Source organism: Capra hircus, chromosome 13, assembly GCF_001704415.2.
Source record: "Capra hircus breed San Clemente chromosome 13, ASM170441v1, whole genome shotgun sequence".
Lineage (NCBI taxonomy): Eukaryota > Metazoa > Chordata > Mammalia > Artiodactyla > Bovidae > Capra > Capra hircus.
Genome location: NC_030820.1, coordinates 65,379,610 through 65,397,037, shown reverse-complemented (window position 1 = coordinate 65,397,037; position 17,428 = coordinate 65,379,610). Strand labels below are relative to the sequence as shown.

General features: G+C 41.0%; 1 protein-coding gene across 3 annotated transcripts; it reads left to right on the top strand.

Moving 5' to 3' along the window:
• DSN1 (DSN1 homolog, MIS12 kinetochore complex component) lies at positions 76–16,598 on the top strand. Of its 3 annotated transcripts, none has more exons than XM_013968879.2 (11): positions 76–534; positions 2,312–2,354; positions 2,593–2,910; positions 4,829–4,902; positions 5,539–5,611; positions 7,446–7,533; positions 11,501–11,560; positions 12,068–12,142; positions 13,450–13,597; positions 14,775–14,862; positions 15,668–16,598. In XM_013968879.2, exons 2-11 carry the CDS (start codon positions 2,327–2,329, stop codon positions 15,769–15,771), a joined length of 1,056 nt encoding a protein of 351 aa, XP_013824333.1. In that variant the 5' UTR covers positions 76–534; positions 2,312–2,326; the 3' UTR covers positions 15,772–16,598. The 3 variants fall into 3 exon arrangements, with proteins under 3 accessions (XP_013824333.1, XP_005688582.1, XP_013824335.1); XM_005688525.3 differs by having other exon boundaries at positions 79–534; positions 2,587–2,910; positions 15,668–16,597; XM_013968881.2 differs by having other exon boundaries at positions 82–534; positions 2,806–2,910.

Sequence of the window (17,428 nt, the reverse complement as noted above, 5' to 3'; positions counted from 1 at the left end):
CGCGAAGAACACGACGATGTAATGGTACCTAGTCAGGGGCCCCTTGGGCGTGCCGTCGTTGGGAAGGTGGTAACTTAGCCAATATTCGGCGGGGAAGAACTTGGACAAACCGGGCGGGGCCACAAGTCTCCAACATCGGTTTGCGCATGCGCCTCGCGGAAGCGGCGTTGTGCGCATGCGCGAGCCCGGGAGCTCCTCCTCCCTCCCCCCGGCCGCGCATGCGTCGTTAGGCGGCGGGAGTTTTCTAAGGGGCGGCTCTGGCGCCGCCGGAAGGTAATGTAGCGGTCCTAGAGCTGGAAGGAGCAGCGGACTTGGTGCAGCGCGTCCAGGGGTAACCTGGTGTCTCGGAGAGAGTGACCTGCGGCCTTGTGTTTCGGAGACGGAGGCTCTGGGTTGGACAGGCGTCTCTCTGAGGTGAAAAAGTCTCAGGCCTGTTCCCGGACGAGGCCTCCCTCACCCCTGCACCAGCCTCTTTGGGGTCAGACAACTCGGCTCAGCCCACACCCTGCCTGCCCGTCGTCACCCCGAAACCGGGTAAGAGGAGAACCGGGGGCCAGCGGCGCCTCTCGCTCGGGACCTGTTTGCAGAGCCCGTGGTCTAGACGTCACTGCTGGTGGAAGGTTGAAAGCGGGGTGGAGGTGGATCACACAGGCCAGGCTTCGAATTTCGCCTCTTCTCCAGGCTGGCTGCCTAACAAGTTTGGGTGTTTTTTTAGCCCCTCTGAATCTCAGTTCGACTAACTGCAGCGTGAAACTGTTGATGGTACTTCCAGAGCTGTGACAATGATTAAATGGCGCAGTAATGCACATACAGTTTTTACATACAGACACAGGTCCTTGCATGTAATGAGCCCTTAAAAGGTGTCAGTGGTTGCTGTTAAGTAACCAGACTTTCATCTGAATGATACAGCCATAACTGTGATGATTTAGATCCTTGATCCTACTACCCCTCGTTATTCTCTTACTTTTTCCACGTTGTCCCTTCACATATATTTATTTTTCTTTACTAAGCACTTCCCCCACCCCGTATGGATTTTTACTGGTGGTGGAGGGAGAGGCTTGGTCGTGTCCCTGCCCTTTTCCAGTCAGTTACTTGTCTGTGACAGGCACTAGAAATACAGTCTGTAAAAAAAAAAAAAAAAAAAAAAAATTAAAAAAGAAAAGAAAGAAAGACAGTCTGGCCCCGGGAGACATGTAAACAGACTTTATAACCAGTGCCAGGGAGGCCCAGGGGTGGAGCTGCCAACTCTGCCAAAGAGAGGTGGCATGAAAGCTTCACACTTGAGCTCGATTGGAAAGGAAGAATAAGTTATAAGGCAATGTGTACAAAGATTCAGAAGTGGTGCGTGGAAAGTGAAGAGTTTTCTGCGTGGATGGTGGTGATGGTAGCCAGCAATGTGGATGTACTTAATGTCACTGAACTGTACACTTAAAAATGATTAAGATGGTATGTTTTATATTGTGCATATTTCAGCACAATTAAAAAAGAAACAGAAACTTAAAAAAAAAAAAAAGTGGTGCCTGGAATGGGAGTAGCAGGAGAAAGCAGGAATAGGTACTAGTTAGGACTAGCTTCTGGAAGGTGTTCAGTATACTGGAGGAATCTGCTGCTGTCTAAAGAATGGATTGGAGGGAATTACCCAGCAGTCCAGTGGTTAGGACTCCGAGCTTTCACTGCAACGGCTGGAGTTCAGTCCCTGGCTGGGAAACTAAAATCCCACAAGCTGCTCAAAAAAAATAAAGAATGAATGGATTGGAGAGGAACAATGCTGCATGTAGGAAAAGCTTGTGGGGCGGCTGTTCGATTCTTGGGGGAAGTGGGGAAGAGGGATAGAAACTATGAGATCTGAACTAAATAGATAGCTGGAAGTTGGAAGAGTTTTAGGGATCGTTGGAAGTAGAATGGACAGGGCTTTAAATCTGCAGAATTAATAAGTAAAGGGTAAAGTGATTGTTCATGTTTTGAAGACCATGTAGACCATAATGCCATTGATTGAGTTATGCAATTAAGCCCTTGTTAAACACAAAATAATTGGGAACTAAGAAGGGTATATGTTAAGGAAGACAAGATTATTTCTAGTGATAAATTCTGTAGAAATTCAGAACAGGAGGTGATGAGCCCTGCCGATGTCCTGTGGAAGAGATGTGGAAGGGAGGTTGGGCTGGGCCTTGTCAGGCAGGTAGAATTTCATGGGACAAAAAGGGGCGGTTCAAAGAGACGAGAAAACACAAGGCTGATTCTGGGGGAGTAAAGCCCCAGCAAGACTGGGACTGAAATGTGGAGAACAGATTACTTCATTTTCCTGTTTCAGGGTTCTCACCTCAGGATGACTTCTAGACCGGAGATAGTAGGAGGTGAGTATTGTTGTGAAGTTCGGTACCTTCTTGCCTTGGGTTTAGGTTCATGAGCTTTACCTAAATACCTCCCTGGCTCTTGGTGGATTTGAAATCACTTGTTTGTGTATTTGCAGAGATGCTTCCTCAATGTTTCCATGACCTGGGGCATATGTTTCCTTTTGCCACTTTTTTTGCACAGATTCCTAGTTGTGATGGGTTTGATTCTGTATTTTGACTTTTTTATGACAAGTGCTAGGAGAGGAACCAGTGGCATCTAAGACTCATGATCATCAACTGGAATCAGATCCCAACCCTGTGGAAGTGTGTAATAAATCGTCCACCTCCCAGAAGATGACTGAACGTGTTTCAAAGGAACGAATCCACCTTGGCCGTAGCCCCCAAAAAGGGGAAAGTGGTGATCTCAACCACCAGGAAGAACTTGAATCCAGGTCCCTTCATTTGTCCCCAGAGCAGTCTGCTTGTCATCAAGACAGGAGGCAGTCCTGGCGGCGAGCAAGTATGAAGGAAACAAACCGGCGGAAGTCACTGCCTCCCTTTCATCAGGGCATCACAGGTGGGGTGCTATGTGCATAAGACTGGAGCTCCAGCTCAGATAAGAGGCAGCGAGGTATGGCAGGAAGTTAGGCTTGACTTGGCTACTTACTAGCTATGTGACTGAACAGATGACTTCACCTCTCTGAGCTTCAGTTTCCTCATCTGTAGGAGTATTCTCAGATTATAAGTACTGATGTCAAACACCTAGTAAGTATTCAGTATCACTGCTGTTTATATCATGTTATTAGCTACCCATTGTAATCTATACCATGGACAGAAAATCTGATTTACAGTTGTTCAGCATTCACCTTTGCTAAGTGAATGTTCAGCATTCACATTGGCTAGAAGTAAAGATTTCCTCTGGCTTTCTTTCTCGTATCCTAAAGTAGAATAGAAGGTGGATGGGTTGCTACCTGATTTTATTTATAACTGAAAATATCTCAGAGAGAAGAACCCATAAAAATATCTAGGGTAAAAACCTAGTTTTGAGACATGGTGTATTTGAATATGATTTTGTGTAAATTTATAATAATAGCATCTCAGGAAGCACTGAAGTACAAGATTTAATGTGGAAAGTAGCACATTTCAGGAAGAACTTAACTAGCTGTGTGACCTTGAACAATTTAACCTCCTTTGCTTTACGGTCCTCATCAGTAAATGGGATGAAATAATACCTATTTTACGAGACTGAGAATTAAATAAGTTGATATATAACATAGTACTTAGCACATAATAAATAAATATAGCTCGTTTAAAGTTATCATGATTAAAGATATTACTTCACTTCCTGAAGGTCTGATGTTTAGAAGGAAATCTACCTAAAAACAGCCATGTAGCATATCAGAAAATTGCTACCATGGTTATGCTTGTATACTTCCTCCATAGATGTGCCAAGAAATTTCAGTTTCCTAAGGTTACCCTTATTACGTTCATCTATTTTCCAGAGCACGTGGACCTAAAATTCTGTGTAATAAAAAATTACTGACGTATAGGATTTGTTATTTTCTGGTTATTCCTGGCCACTTCCCAGGTTTCTTTGGTTATAGGCAGAAGGTATCTTATTTTTCATGACTAAAAGTGAGAAGAAGTAATCAAGAGAGGGCGCAAAAGAACTTAAAAACAGCCAGCTGAGGCTGGAGGGCTAAAAGACATGTATCTCTCCTAATTCTCAAAGCAGATTTCCTTTGCTGTATAAGAATTGATGTTTTTAAATGGACATAATTGGGAAAAGCAGTATCTACATCTTTTATTGATAGCTGTTTGAGGATTCAGTGGCATAATTATGTGAAGTGCCTGTTTAGTTCAGGCTGATGCACTGTGTGACCTTGGGCAAGTTGCCCAGCATCTAACCTTTGTTAAATGGTTAGGCTGATAAATCACTTGCCTCAAGTGAGGGTGAAGGTTAGAATTTAATAAAATTCTTTTTAGATAGTCTATGTTCAACAAATTTACTATTAATGTTATTGTCTCTGGCTTCAAACAGGCATCTCCCCTCTGAGCTTCAGTTTCCCCATCTGTAAAGTAGAACTCATAGTTTATAGGAAGAGTCTTAAGACACTGTATTTAAAACACACTGCAATGGCTATCACAAAAATCTGAAATATTCCCATCTCCTTTCTTCAAATGGTGAATATAAAACACAAAGAGAAGTTAAATTTTTTTTTAATCTGTTTTATTTGGCAAGACACGATTTTAAAGTAATACATAAAAGGTTCTTTTAACTCTTTAAATTTAGGATGCACAGATAGGTAAATTTCATTCTCTGGTGATCTTGAACAAATTAGATGTAAGAAGACAGATTAGAGAAGATTGCTTGGGTTTTCTTACCTTAAGTTAGGCTGCATCAAGAGGGAGGGAATTTTTCAGGTTTTTTTGTTTTTCACTTTGCTAACTGTATGTGTGTCCAGCTCTTTGAATATGGTAATATTTTATGTTAGAGCTCTGCAGATCCATCAGTGTCGACCTAACAGAAAGCAAACGGCTGAGCTCTCTCCTCCTTTCCAGTTTCCAGGTGAGAGTCAAGTCTCAGGATTGGGAGTGTTTTCTTTTTCTTTCCTTTTTTGTTTTAAACTGTTACTGTGACATCCCCAAAGACAGGTCAGGACTGTGTGATTTATCAGTAAAGAGTAAAAGGTGTTTCTCTGTAGTGAGATTAATTTAAAAGCCAGATTTAATCCCAGAAGTTTTGTCTCTGGATCAGGCTCTACCAGTGCCATTGATGTTGCTGTGGCTGACTGAGCAGTTAAGAGAGTTCCCCTGTCTAGTATATTTTGCTCATTAGCAGCAAATGATGGGACTTTAAGGTGGGTGGAGGTCATACCTAAGTTTAAGCAGACATTTGAGATCTGGCTGCTCTCTAAATTGGAATTATATGACTAACTGGTGATTGCATCAGTGTAGATAAGCAAGTCATTTGTGTGAATTAAATGACCATTTTTTCCCCTGAATCAAAAATCACATCACGTAGTCTAGGAACAAAGAATTTTTTCCTTACCTTTTTATTTTCTTGTTTTGTTTATATGAAAAATCTTAGGTGTAGAATTAAATCATGCTTACTTACATTTATTAAATGTCCTAAGATTACATGAATTCAGGATTGGCCTGGCAAATCTTGGTTGTTGTACTAAAAATGCTTTTCTTTATTTAGTTCTCTGTTCAGAAACTTGAACCTTTCCTGAGGGGAACTGAGGGCTTCAGTCTTGAAAGTTTCAGAGCCAAAGGTAAGTTGCTAAGACCAGACACTCGAGCTTTGACCTTGGTCTGTACTTTCTTTTAGGGTTGGATGAAACCTCTCTCTTGGGGTCGCTACTTACAGGAGCTGCTACCTTACACAACCAGGCCTCCTCCAATTTTGGGGGGAACTGCATTAAAAAAGATACGAATATGTGCTTACGAAGTTTAGAAGGTCTAAAAGTAAGCCTCTCTTGCCCCATGACCCCCAGTCTCAGCTCCTCTCTTCCCAGAGGCAACCACGGCCACCAGCTTCTTGGGTATCTTTGCAAATTTATTGCATTTCTAAACATTTATCCATTAAAATCAAATGAATAATCCTCTCTACACACTGTTCTTAATCTTGTTTGTTGTTTTTTAAAACCTTAATTTATCTTGCAGATAGTTCTTTTATCACACTGATAAAGCTGTCTTGATATTTTAGCAGCTACATGATGCTCTATTTTATAAATGTACCATATTTTATTTAAATGGTTCTTTATTGATGGGCTTTTAGGTTTGTTTTCAGTCTTTTGTTATTACAGTGAATGGATAATGAATACCTTTTTATACAAGCCTCTTAGCACATATGCAAGTAAAAATAAGATATATTAGAATTAACTAGTATAAATATACTGTAACTAAAAGTTTAGATTTTTTTTATTACTTGGTAGGTATTATTTAAAGGTCTTTTGGGGGTTTTAATCTGTGTTTCTTTTTCTTTCCTGGAGAAGGAAATGGCAACCCACTCCAGTACTACTGCCTGGAAAATCCCATGGACAGAGGAGCTTGCTAGGCTACAGTCCATGGAGTCGCAAAGAGTTGGAAATGACTGAGCGACTTCACTTCACTTCACTTCTTTTTCTTTTGAAGAGGATAATATTTTTTCGTATTTTTAGAGGAGAGCCATTTGTACTTTATTTTCTGTGTATTGTCTCTCCATATCCTTTGTTCATTTCTTAAAATTGAGACATTGCCTCTCTTATGGGCTTCCCTGGTGGCTCAGATGGTAACGTGTCTGCCTGCAATGCGGGAGACCCGGGTTCGGTTCCTGGGTTGGGAAGATCCCCTGGAGATGGAAATGGCAGTCCACTCCATCACTCTTGCCTGGAATTTTGCGGGCACTCTTTCTGTTAAGGAAATTAGCTTTTGTCTGTGACATAAGTTACAAATATTCTTCCCTGGGAGTCAATTTTCAGCTTTCTAGGAAGTAGCTATTCTCCTTACAGTGTAATTATGCAATCATCCAGGCCAGAAATAAAAGACCTAGAAAATACATGAAGTCAGAGTTACTTGCCAGTTAAAGCTGTTTATCTCAGAACTGCACTATTACTGTAATTAGGTTAGACATGTCCAGGTTTATTTTAATAGCTATTTAACATATCTTTTCCCGTCTGCATTCCTCACCTGAATTTAATTGTGAACTCTTTAAGCAGAGACCTGTGTTTACCTTATGCCCATCATTTTTTTATTTGCTGCTAGCATTTCTGACTTCTATAATAAGTTTTTTCACCTAATGCCAGCAGATCAGATCTCTTAAAAGAGTGAATTGTCAATGCAGATACATTTTTCTAACACATCTTTTAACCTGCTGCTTCGTCAGTTGTGTGAAAAACACTATTATAAATGTTATAAAGAGTTGTCTTCCATTTTATCTGTACCTACCCAAAGAAAAAAGGTAAAAATCTTCCTGCATGTTTATATCACTTTTTTGAATGGGTGAGAGGGCAAGAATGTAACAAGTGACCCTAGAGCTGAGACCACCATACGTATACTACATCTTTGTCAGCAGCTCACTGTGAAAAGTATTCTCTTTATTTTATAACATAATTTTATTCTCTGTAGTGTCTTCCCTTTCTGAAGAGTTGAAACATTTTGCAGACAGATTGGAAAGTAATGGAACACTACAAAAATGTTTTGAAGATTCAGAAGGGTAAGAACAGTTCCCTTTCTCTCCAAAATTATAGTTGAATAAGGACTTTTTTATTTTTTATTTTTTACATTGAAGTATAGTTAATTTACAGTGTTGTGTTAATTTCTAGTGTACATCAGAGTGATTCAGTTATATGTGTGTGTTTGTGTATACTTCAGTTCATTTGTATCATATTTTAGATCCCACAAATAAGTGATGTATGGAATTTGTCTTTCTTTGTCTGACTTAATCTGTTAGTATAATCTCTATCTAGGTCCATCCATGTTGCTGCAAATGGCATTATTTCGTTCTGTTTTATGGCTGAGTGATATTCTTGTGTGTGTTTGTACACACATACATCACATCTTTTATCTGTTCATCTGTTGATGGACATTTAGGTTGCTTCTATGTCTTGGCTATTGTAAATAGTGCTGCTATGAATGTTGGGGTACATGTATCTTTTTAAATTCAGTTCAGTCGCTCAGTCGTGTCCGACGCTTTGTGACCCCATGAACCGCAGCACGCCAGGCCTCCCTATCCATCACCAACTGCCTGAGTCTACCCAAACCCATGTCCATTGAGTCAGTGATGCCATCCAACCGTCTCATCCTCTGTCGTCCCCTTCTCCTCCTGCCCTCAGTCTTTCCCAGCATCAGAGTCTTATCAAATGAGTCAGCTCTTCATATTAGGTGGCCAAAGTATTGAATTTTCAGCTTCAACATCAGTCCTTCCAATGAACACCCAGGACTGATCTCCTTTAGGATGGACTGGTTGGATTTCCTTGAAGTCCAAGGGACTCTCAAGAGTCTTCTCCAACACCACAGTTCAAAAGCATCAATTCTTCGGGGCTCAGCCTTCTTTATGGTCCAGCTCTCACATCCATATGTGACTATTGGAATTGACAAAGTAATGTCTCTGCTTTTTAATATGCTATCTAGGTTAGTCTTAACTTTCCTCCAGGGAGTAAGTGTCTTTTAATTTCATGGCTGCAGTCACCATCTGCAGTGATTTTGGAGCCCCCCAAAATAAAGTCAGCCACTGTTTCCACTGTTTCCCCATCTATTTGCCATGAAATGATGGGACCGGATGCCATGATCTTCGTTTTCTGAATGTTGAGCTTTAAGCCAACTTTTTCCCTCTCCTCTTTCACTTTCATCAAGAGGCTCTTTAGTTGTTCACTTTCTGCCATAAGGGTGGTGTTATCTGCGTATCTGAGGTTATTGATATTTCTCCCAGCAGTCTTGATTCCAGCTTGTGCTTCCTCCAGCCCAGCGTTTCTCATGATGTACTCTGCATATAAGTTAAATAAGCAGGGTGACAATATATAGCCTTGACGTACTCGTTTTCCTATTTGGAACCAGTCTGTTGTTCCATGTCGAGTTCTAACTGTTGCTTCCTGACATTCATGCAGGTTTCTGAAGAGGCAGGTCAGGTGGTCTGGTATTCCCATCTCTTTCAGAATTTTCCACAGTTTATTGTGACCCACACAGTCAAAGGCTTTGGCATAGTCAATAAAGCAGAAATAGATGTTTTTCTGAAGCTCTCTTGCTTTTTCGATAATCCAGTGGATGTTGGCAATTTGATCTCTGGTTCCTAGGCCTTTTCGAAAACCAACTTGAACATCTGGAAGTTCATGGTTCACGTATTGTTGAAGCCTGGCTAGAGAATTTTGAGCGTTACTTTACTAGCGTGTGGGAGGAGTGCAATTGTGCGGTAATTTGAGCATTCTTTGGCATTGCCTTTCTTTGAGATTGGAATGAAAACTGACCTTTTCTAGTCCTGTGGGCACTGCTGAGTTTTCCAAATTTGCTGACATATTGAGTGAGCACTTTCACAGCATCATCTTTTTAAATTAGTTCTTGTCTTTTCCAAATACATGCCCAGTAGTTAGGTTGCTGGGTCCTATGGTAAGTCTATTTATACTTTTTTAAGGAACTTTCATAGTGTTTTCCATAGTGTCTGCACCAGTTTACCCTTCCACCAACAGTGTTAGGAAGGTTTCCATTTTTTCTACACACTGTCCAGCATTTATTATTTGTAGACTTTTTCATGATGGCTGTTTCTGATGGGTATAAGGTGATACCTCATTGTTGTTTTTACATATAATTTTATTTGCTTATTTACTTAATGTTTGGCTGTGCTGGGTCTTTGTTGCTGCGTGATTTTTTCTCTAGTTGCAGTGAGCAGGGGCTACTCTCTAGCCACGGTACGTGGGCTTCTCGTGGTGGTGGCCACTCTTGTTGCAGAGCACAGGCTCCGGGTGCATAGGCTTCAGTAGTTGCGGTGTGTGGGCTTGGTAGTTTCGGCTCTCAGGCTCTGTAGCATAGGCTCAGTAGTTGTGGTTCCTGGGCTTAGTTGCTCTGAGGCATGTAGGATATTCCTGGATCAGGGATCGAACCCATGTCTCCTGCATTGGCAGGTGGATTCTTTACCACGAGACATCAGGGAAGCCCCTCATTATAGTTTTGACTGCATTTCTCTAACAGTGATGTTGAGCATCTTCACATGCCTGTTGGCAGGCGATCCGTATGGCTTCTTTGGAGAAATAAGACTTAATTAGACAGTTGTTCATTCACTTATCAAACGTTTATCCAGCATCTTCTATGTACCATGCTCTTCTGGAAGCTGGAGATATAGTGATAAATAATCAAACAAGATCTTTCTTCTTATTCATTGTAGTAGAAGAGACAGTCAAATTACTTAGAAAATAATGACTTCAGATATAATCTGAATGATTTCAGTGATAATCTAATTGGGCAGGTAATATGATAGTGACTTGAAGCAGTGGGCAACTTAAGCTAGAGTGTTCAGAGAAGTCCTCTAATGATTTGCCATTTGCACTGAGACCTGTAAGACCTGGATGGTGAGGAGGAACCAAATATGTGAAGATAAGATGAAAAGCATTCATATTTTTGCTAGCCATGCCAGTTGTAGATAAAGTCATGTTTTTAGCTGTTGGCCAGCAAGAATATTAAGAGAACGTTTACAGCCGCCACCGCTACCCGCCCCCAACTTCTTCCCCTGAAACTGGTAGTCCCTCAGCAGGGGCAACACCTAGCCTTCTCCCTATCCTGCAACAAATTACATGACTTGATCTTACACTTTCAACTTCACAGAGGTCTGCCTTTCCATAGATCCTTAGTATTAACATTGCTCTTCAGGAAATGAACATTATGTTAGCTCGACGTTGCTTCCCTTTTAACGCAGTGTATTTAAACCACAGGCTGCTGTATTGCTTCTAGAGGTGATAGAGGCTGTTTGTCACAGGCTTTGATAGAAAAACATAAAAGGTGACACAGCTGATTTGCCTTTGCCAGGTAGAGTACCATCTGCAAAGTTTTGGCATTTTCATCGCCTCCTGCTTTTCCATTAGAATCATTTGCCCTACTAGCCAAGCTGTTGGTTTTAGTAGAACATATCCAACTGAGTGCAAAGTGCACTTCAACTTAAGTGCAAAGACAGTTGTATGAAAAAGCTATTAAGGTTTTGATTAGTGGGAAGGCAAGAGGCTATATAAAAAAAATGGTGGAAACAAACTTTGGAGATTGAAACCAGCAGATATTTTGAGACTGAGTGGCATTATATGGATAGAATAGATAAAGGGTAACAGTAGGAATCAAAGATAATGAGCTGGACAGAGCCAGAACACGGAGAACCTTAAGTGACAGGTTAAGGAGTTTTGGCTTTTCTTCTGAATGTAGTGGAGAGTCACAGAATTTTTAAGAAACGAAAAATACAAAAGGAATATTTGAAGAGAGGTTAATTGGTTCACATGTGAATTCAAATTGATGAGGGAAACAGACAATGAAGAGCCCAGTGAGAAAGCTAATACCTAGTGCAAAAGTGAATTCGAGTCCAAGACTAAATATTCGTTGGAAGATAAATTCTGAACATATTTTATTGCTGTTAAAATGATGTGAGACGTCCAATACTAAAAGCAAACACTCTTGGAAGATTTCTGTTAATCTCATAAACGTGTCTCTTCTAGAAGAGTATCAGATTTGGCTCTGGAAACATCAGTGGCTGAGATGAAGGAATATATAACAAAGTAAGTAAAAATGAGTGAACTTTTGTTGGGAAATTCTAAATTTGTCTGGGGGAAATAACTCAACCCAGGAAAAATGAACAGTAAACATCCTTCTCAGGGTGTCAGTGTTAGAAAGCTGCACACTGGGATTGTATAGTATGTACTGTTGTTGTTTTGTCACTAAGTTGTGTCTGACTCTTTTTTGACCCCATGGACTGTAGCCCACTAGCCTCCTCTGACCATGGGATTTCTCAGGCAAAGACACTGGAGTGGTTTATGGACTGTATCGATGGCCAGTTTCATAGAATGGAGTCTAGAGACTAAGGATGTGGATTTGATGTAAAGACTCATGATTGATTTGATTAAGTTGATATTCTCTGACTTGGTCCTACTTTCTAATCTTTTTTATTTTTTAATGACCTTTTTATTCACATCTTAGAAGCAGAGTAGACACCTAATGTATGGTTGCCCTGAGTGATTCAGAATGAGATGATCAAAAGTTAACTGAATTTTTTCCTGCTTCTGTAGGTTTTCTTTAGAACGTCAGAGTTGGGATCAGCTCTTGCTGCGCTACCAGGAAGAGGCTGAAGAGATCCTATCAAGGTTAGATCTATGACAGGAAATAGGAAGGTTTTACCTTGTGATTTTTGATTTGATTTCAGTTCTGTTAGCACAAATTGAATGATGAATCCAGTCTTACAGGCCAGTCAACTCATCAAATCTCTATAGAGTATATATGAACAGTGTGACTGAAAAGGGAGAGTGAGGGGGCTGGGAAGGAAGAGTTATCACTATTTTCAGTCAAAGAACAGAACTGCCTCTGTTCTGTGCCCTTGGCTGCTGTTCCACATTCTGGGGGAGACAGGCATGTCTCTGCCCTGTACCTGGCAACCTGGGGCTGGTCTAGGAACAGTATCAAGGGACTTCAGAGAGCACATGGCCTTTGAAAAGCTGCGACTGTGGGAGGGAACCACAGCCAGGGCCCTCATGGAGACACAGGGGTGAAAGAGGTGATGGAAGTGGGTCTACAGGAGAGAGACGATCTTTGGGCCTTGAAGGCATAATAAAATGGGAAAGTGCTAGATTTTGGCTTCATTTTACTGTCCAAACCAGTGATTTTAAGCTTTTTTTCCCCAAACAGAACCTTAGCTAGAAACACAACTATAAAACATTAGCTAAAATAGTAATTGCTAAAATAGTAATAGTAATTGCCTCTTCTAGTAGAGAGGCACCTTGAGCACAGTATGAGAAGCTTCCCTAATCCAAGCATTGATGCCTATTACTTTCTTCACCCTTTAAATGCTGTATGTATGAAGACCAATAATGCATAAGATGGCAGTTTCAGAATAAACACTTTTGACGGGCCATAGTTTATATTAACAGGAAAGCTTCTGGAAGCAGACTGTCTCTGTTCAAATCCTAACTGCTCCTTAGTTTAGTGACCTTGGGCAGTCCACTTAATCTGAAGTTCCTCATTTGAAAATGAGATAATATTACTATCTGCCTCATTGGTTTGTTATGTCTAAAGAGTCATCAGCAGTTTTCATAAACTCTCCATTATATTGAGTTATTTTAGATAATTGAAGTGGGCCAACATCTTTTTGGTAAAAGATCATAGACGTTAACTTCAGGCTCTACCCCAGGAGTAGTCCTTTTTGTAAATGAACCTTACTGTTAGATGGAGTCAACTAACCTTCTAGCATTTCCTGGAGTCCAGAGGTATAAAAATATTAACACTGGATAGTTATCTCAGAATCTCCTGTTGGTAAGAGAGCCTGTGCTCACCATGGGGTGGAAGAATATTGATTCAGGTTAGTAAAGCCTTTTAGGAAGTGTTTTCCCTAGGTAAATCTCTGCTATTTTCCCACAGAAAATTATTTGAAAGCTTTTTTGTTCTATTTTGTTTTTAGAGGATCAGCTGAAACCAAAAATACTGAAGTTGAAGTGGAACCTAGAATGTATGTCGGGTCTTCCCAGAGTGAAGTCCTTAATACAAAACCCGACTACCAGAAGATACTGCAGAACCAGACCAAAGTCTTTGATTGTATGGAGTTGGTGGTGAGTTGGGTCATGTTTCTTTGGCTGAGTTATCCCTTTGATACCTTCCCATCCTTGTTAAAAGAGCTGGAGAACATGTATAATTAGAAAAGTATATTCAACTCTATCTTGGGGAAACATGGAGAGACAATGAAAGAAAATAAACAAGTAAATGGTGATAAATGCTGTTAAGTCAGGTGGAGGAAGAGAATGTGTCAGGAGGGCTTCAGTTTGCTATATAGAGGGATTGAAGGCCCTTCCTAGGTACCACCTTAATAAAGACTTGAAAGAAATGGGAAAGTGAGCCATGAGGACATTTTAAAGAATGTCAACCCCAATTTTTTTTTTTTTTTTTTGCCAAAATACCATCTTAAACTTAAGGCATGAGGTCTCAAGTTGGACTTTTTTATTTGTTTCTGTTACTTTTATTTTGGTTGCACCACACAGTATGTGGGATCTTAGTTCCCTGACCAGGGATTGAACCTGTACCTCATGAATTGGAAGTACAGAATCTCATCTACTGGGCCACCAGGGAAGTTCCTCAATCCAAGTATTAGGCTGGCCAAAAAGTTTGTTCAGGTTATATAAGAGCTTACAAAAACCCAAATGAACTTTTTGGTCAGCCCAATATGAACAGGAAGCAGGTGGCATTTGATATAGGGTAAGGAGAGTCTGTTTACAAAGGGGCTGAGTATAAAGATGTGGGTATCAGGAATTCAAAAGTGAAGTGAAGTGATCTGGGGCTAAGAGGCAGCTGAGCTGTTCTACTCCTCAGCTGGAGGGTGAAACAGTTACTGTGGTACCTGGCAGGGAGTTGTATGGTGGGCTGCTCTGAAAGAGCCATGGTCTTCAGTTGAGAGACACTAGTAACTCCAGATGACCCTTCCAGGAGCAGGCCCAGGTAAAAATACCCTGAGCTCATTCAGCTCCTACTCGGCTTCCTCTTGGTCAAGCCCACCCAGAAGCCAGAGGACCTGGGATCCTGTTGAGGTTGTGCAGGTCAGTGTGCTCAGGAGTTAAAGCAGTGTGGAGAGGGGTGAGTATGGATGTGAAAGGGCAAACAAAATGTCTGGCATAAGCATTCCAGGTTGAAAGAGCAGCAGAAGCAAAGCTCCTGAGCAGGAGCTCGCCTGGTGTGTTTGAGGAGCTATGCAGAAGCCCTGCACCCTTCCAGTTCACAGTTGTCTGTTGTCTGCAGATGGACGAACTGCAAGGATCCGTGAAGCAGCTGCATGCCTTTATGGCCGAAAGTACCCAGTGCCTCCGGGAGGTGTCAGTACAGCTCGGTAAGCCTGTATTAAGGGGACCAGAGCTTGCACTGTTTTATATCTAATGGCCCTTCGGATGTACACTGCCCTTCAAAACATTTTAGGGGTCATTCGGATTGTAAAGGGAATGAGACTGATTTTCTCCTGTGACTTTGAGGGTGATTTTAGGTAGAGGAGTTGTGAGCATTGTTTGCATTGTGTGGATACAAAGGCTTCCAAGGGTAAGGCCTGTATCTGGTGACTTTTATTTCCCCCTCACAATAACAATTTCTGTTGTGGGTACTCAAAGTTAATTGGAAATTTTTAGACAGGAGTACAGTAGATTGAGAATTAAATCTCCACAAACTGACAAACTATATTGTTTGGGTAGATCCAGGACAAGAAATATCTATCCATTGCCTTTTTTCTCTTTTCATTCTTCAAGAATCTACCAAGTGACACTGACATTACTTTTTAAAAAAATAATATTTATTTATTTGGCTGTGCTGGGTGTTAGTCGCAACATGTGGGATCTTTAGTTGCAGGCTGTGAACTCTTTGTTGCATTTGTGATATGGTTCTCTGACCAGGGATTGAACCGGGCCCCCTGCACTGGGGCGCAGATTCTTAGTCACTGGATCTCTGGGGAAGTCCCCATCAGATTGTATTATGGTTGTAGTTGCAGCTGGCTTTCCTACCAGAGAGCCGTCTCCTTGAGGGCAGATGCGCTCTTAAGTTGTCCTTCGAATACCCTTCAGGGTCTGGCACAGTATTCACACACTAAGTTTTCAACAGTGGTATTTGAATTCAGTTGAAATGTATTTTTTGGCTCCTTTTCTCTGCAGGGAAGAGAAGCACTCAACAGTTAGATCCTTCACCAGCTCGAAAACTGCTCAAGCTTCAGTTACAGAAACAACCTAGCAGATGTTGCTCTAAATCTTGTCAGTGACCTAATGCAGCTTTCCTGCCACAAGGTGCTCTAGAGGAGAGAAACCGGAAGAGTGCCCCAGTGCACAGCAGGCGGAGCTGTGACATCTGCCTTGTTGCCTTTGAAGATAACTGGCTGACTGTAAAGCACTCTGATTTTTTTTCTTAAAATGGAATTTATGCATTTGAAAGAATGTCATATACAAGCTTTTTCCAAGAACGAGCAAAATGCTTGAGACTTTGCTTTGGAATGACGTTCAGAACTAGTAGCCCATTCTTTGAAATATCCTTTGTGATCAGAAATCTCCCTACTCCGAAGATGTTTTTGAGGTTTTGAAACAACCTAAAGTCATTCAGGACCAAATCCAGTAAGCATTTTAGAGGTCATTCTGGTTGTAAACAGAATGAGACTGATCTCCTGTGACTTTGAGGGTGATGTTAGGTAGAGGAGTTGTGAGCATTGTTTGCATTGTATGGATACATATATCTCCTTACAAGATTCCCAAATTGAAGGTAATAACACTCATTCTTTATATCCTGATGTCTATAATGTGTTTTAGCTTTTTTAGGGGGGCGTGCTACACCATGTGGCATGCAAGATCTTAGTTCCCCAACCAGGGATCAGGAAGGGGTTAAGTGTTTCTTTTTCATTGTTCTCCATATTTGTTAATGATTTGCATTATAAGATTGCATGTTCTTAAAAGCTTTCACTTATCCTTGTGTATGGAAAAAATGAAAAGGCAGGGAAGGCTTAGCAGAAAATAGGATTCTTTGTCAGGACCCAGAAGTGAACAGTAGCGTGAAGTTACACCTCAGTGTTAACAGCCAATAAAACACCAACTAATTTATTGTCAGTGTCTCTTATTTTCTGATCCTCCTAATAGAACAGAACCCAGTTCACTTAAATATGCAGTTATTAAGTCTTAAAGCTTGGACTATGCACCAGTTAGTGAGAGGTGATATATCCTAGCTTTTCCCTGTGTTCCTTATTGTTTAAAAAAAATTTTTTTTTAATTTTTTAGTTAATTTGGCTTTGCTGGGTCTTAGTTGCTGCACGTGAGATCTTTGATCTTCGTTGTGACCTTCAGGATATTCTTTTTCTTAGTTGCAACATGTGAACTCTGAATTGCAGCCTGTAGGATCCAGTTGTAGGGATCAAATCCAGGACCCCCTGCCTTGGGAGCACTGACTCTTAGCTGCTGGACTACCAGGGAAATCCCGCATTCTTCATTCTTGCATACATTTACAGAGCCCATGCTAAATGCCGTGCACAGTTCTCGGAACTAGGAAGACAGCAAAGAACAAAAACAGTCTTAGGACTTCTTTTCAGGATTCTCACAGTCTGTTGGGCACAGGGAACAAGAAGAAACCTCTTTTCCACAGAAGTAATATTTTAGTTGACTTGGGAAGGAGAAAGGAGTTAAACAGGGCAGTTATTTGAGGTAAAAGGAGCCACATTTTAAAAGGCCTGAGGAGAGAGAATAAAACATTCTGGGATACTAAAAAGTAAAAAAGACTGGTTAAGCAGGAATGCTAAGTGCCAGTGTAAGAACCACCTGAGAAAAAGATAATTGAAAGTTACTGAGAGGTTTTGAGAGATGGATGGGATCAGAACTTTATTATTTTTAGTTTATTTCTAATTGGAGGATAATTGCTTTACAATATTGTGTTGGTTTCTC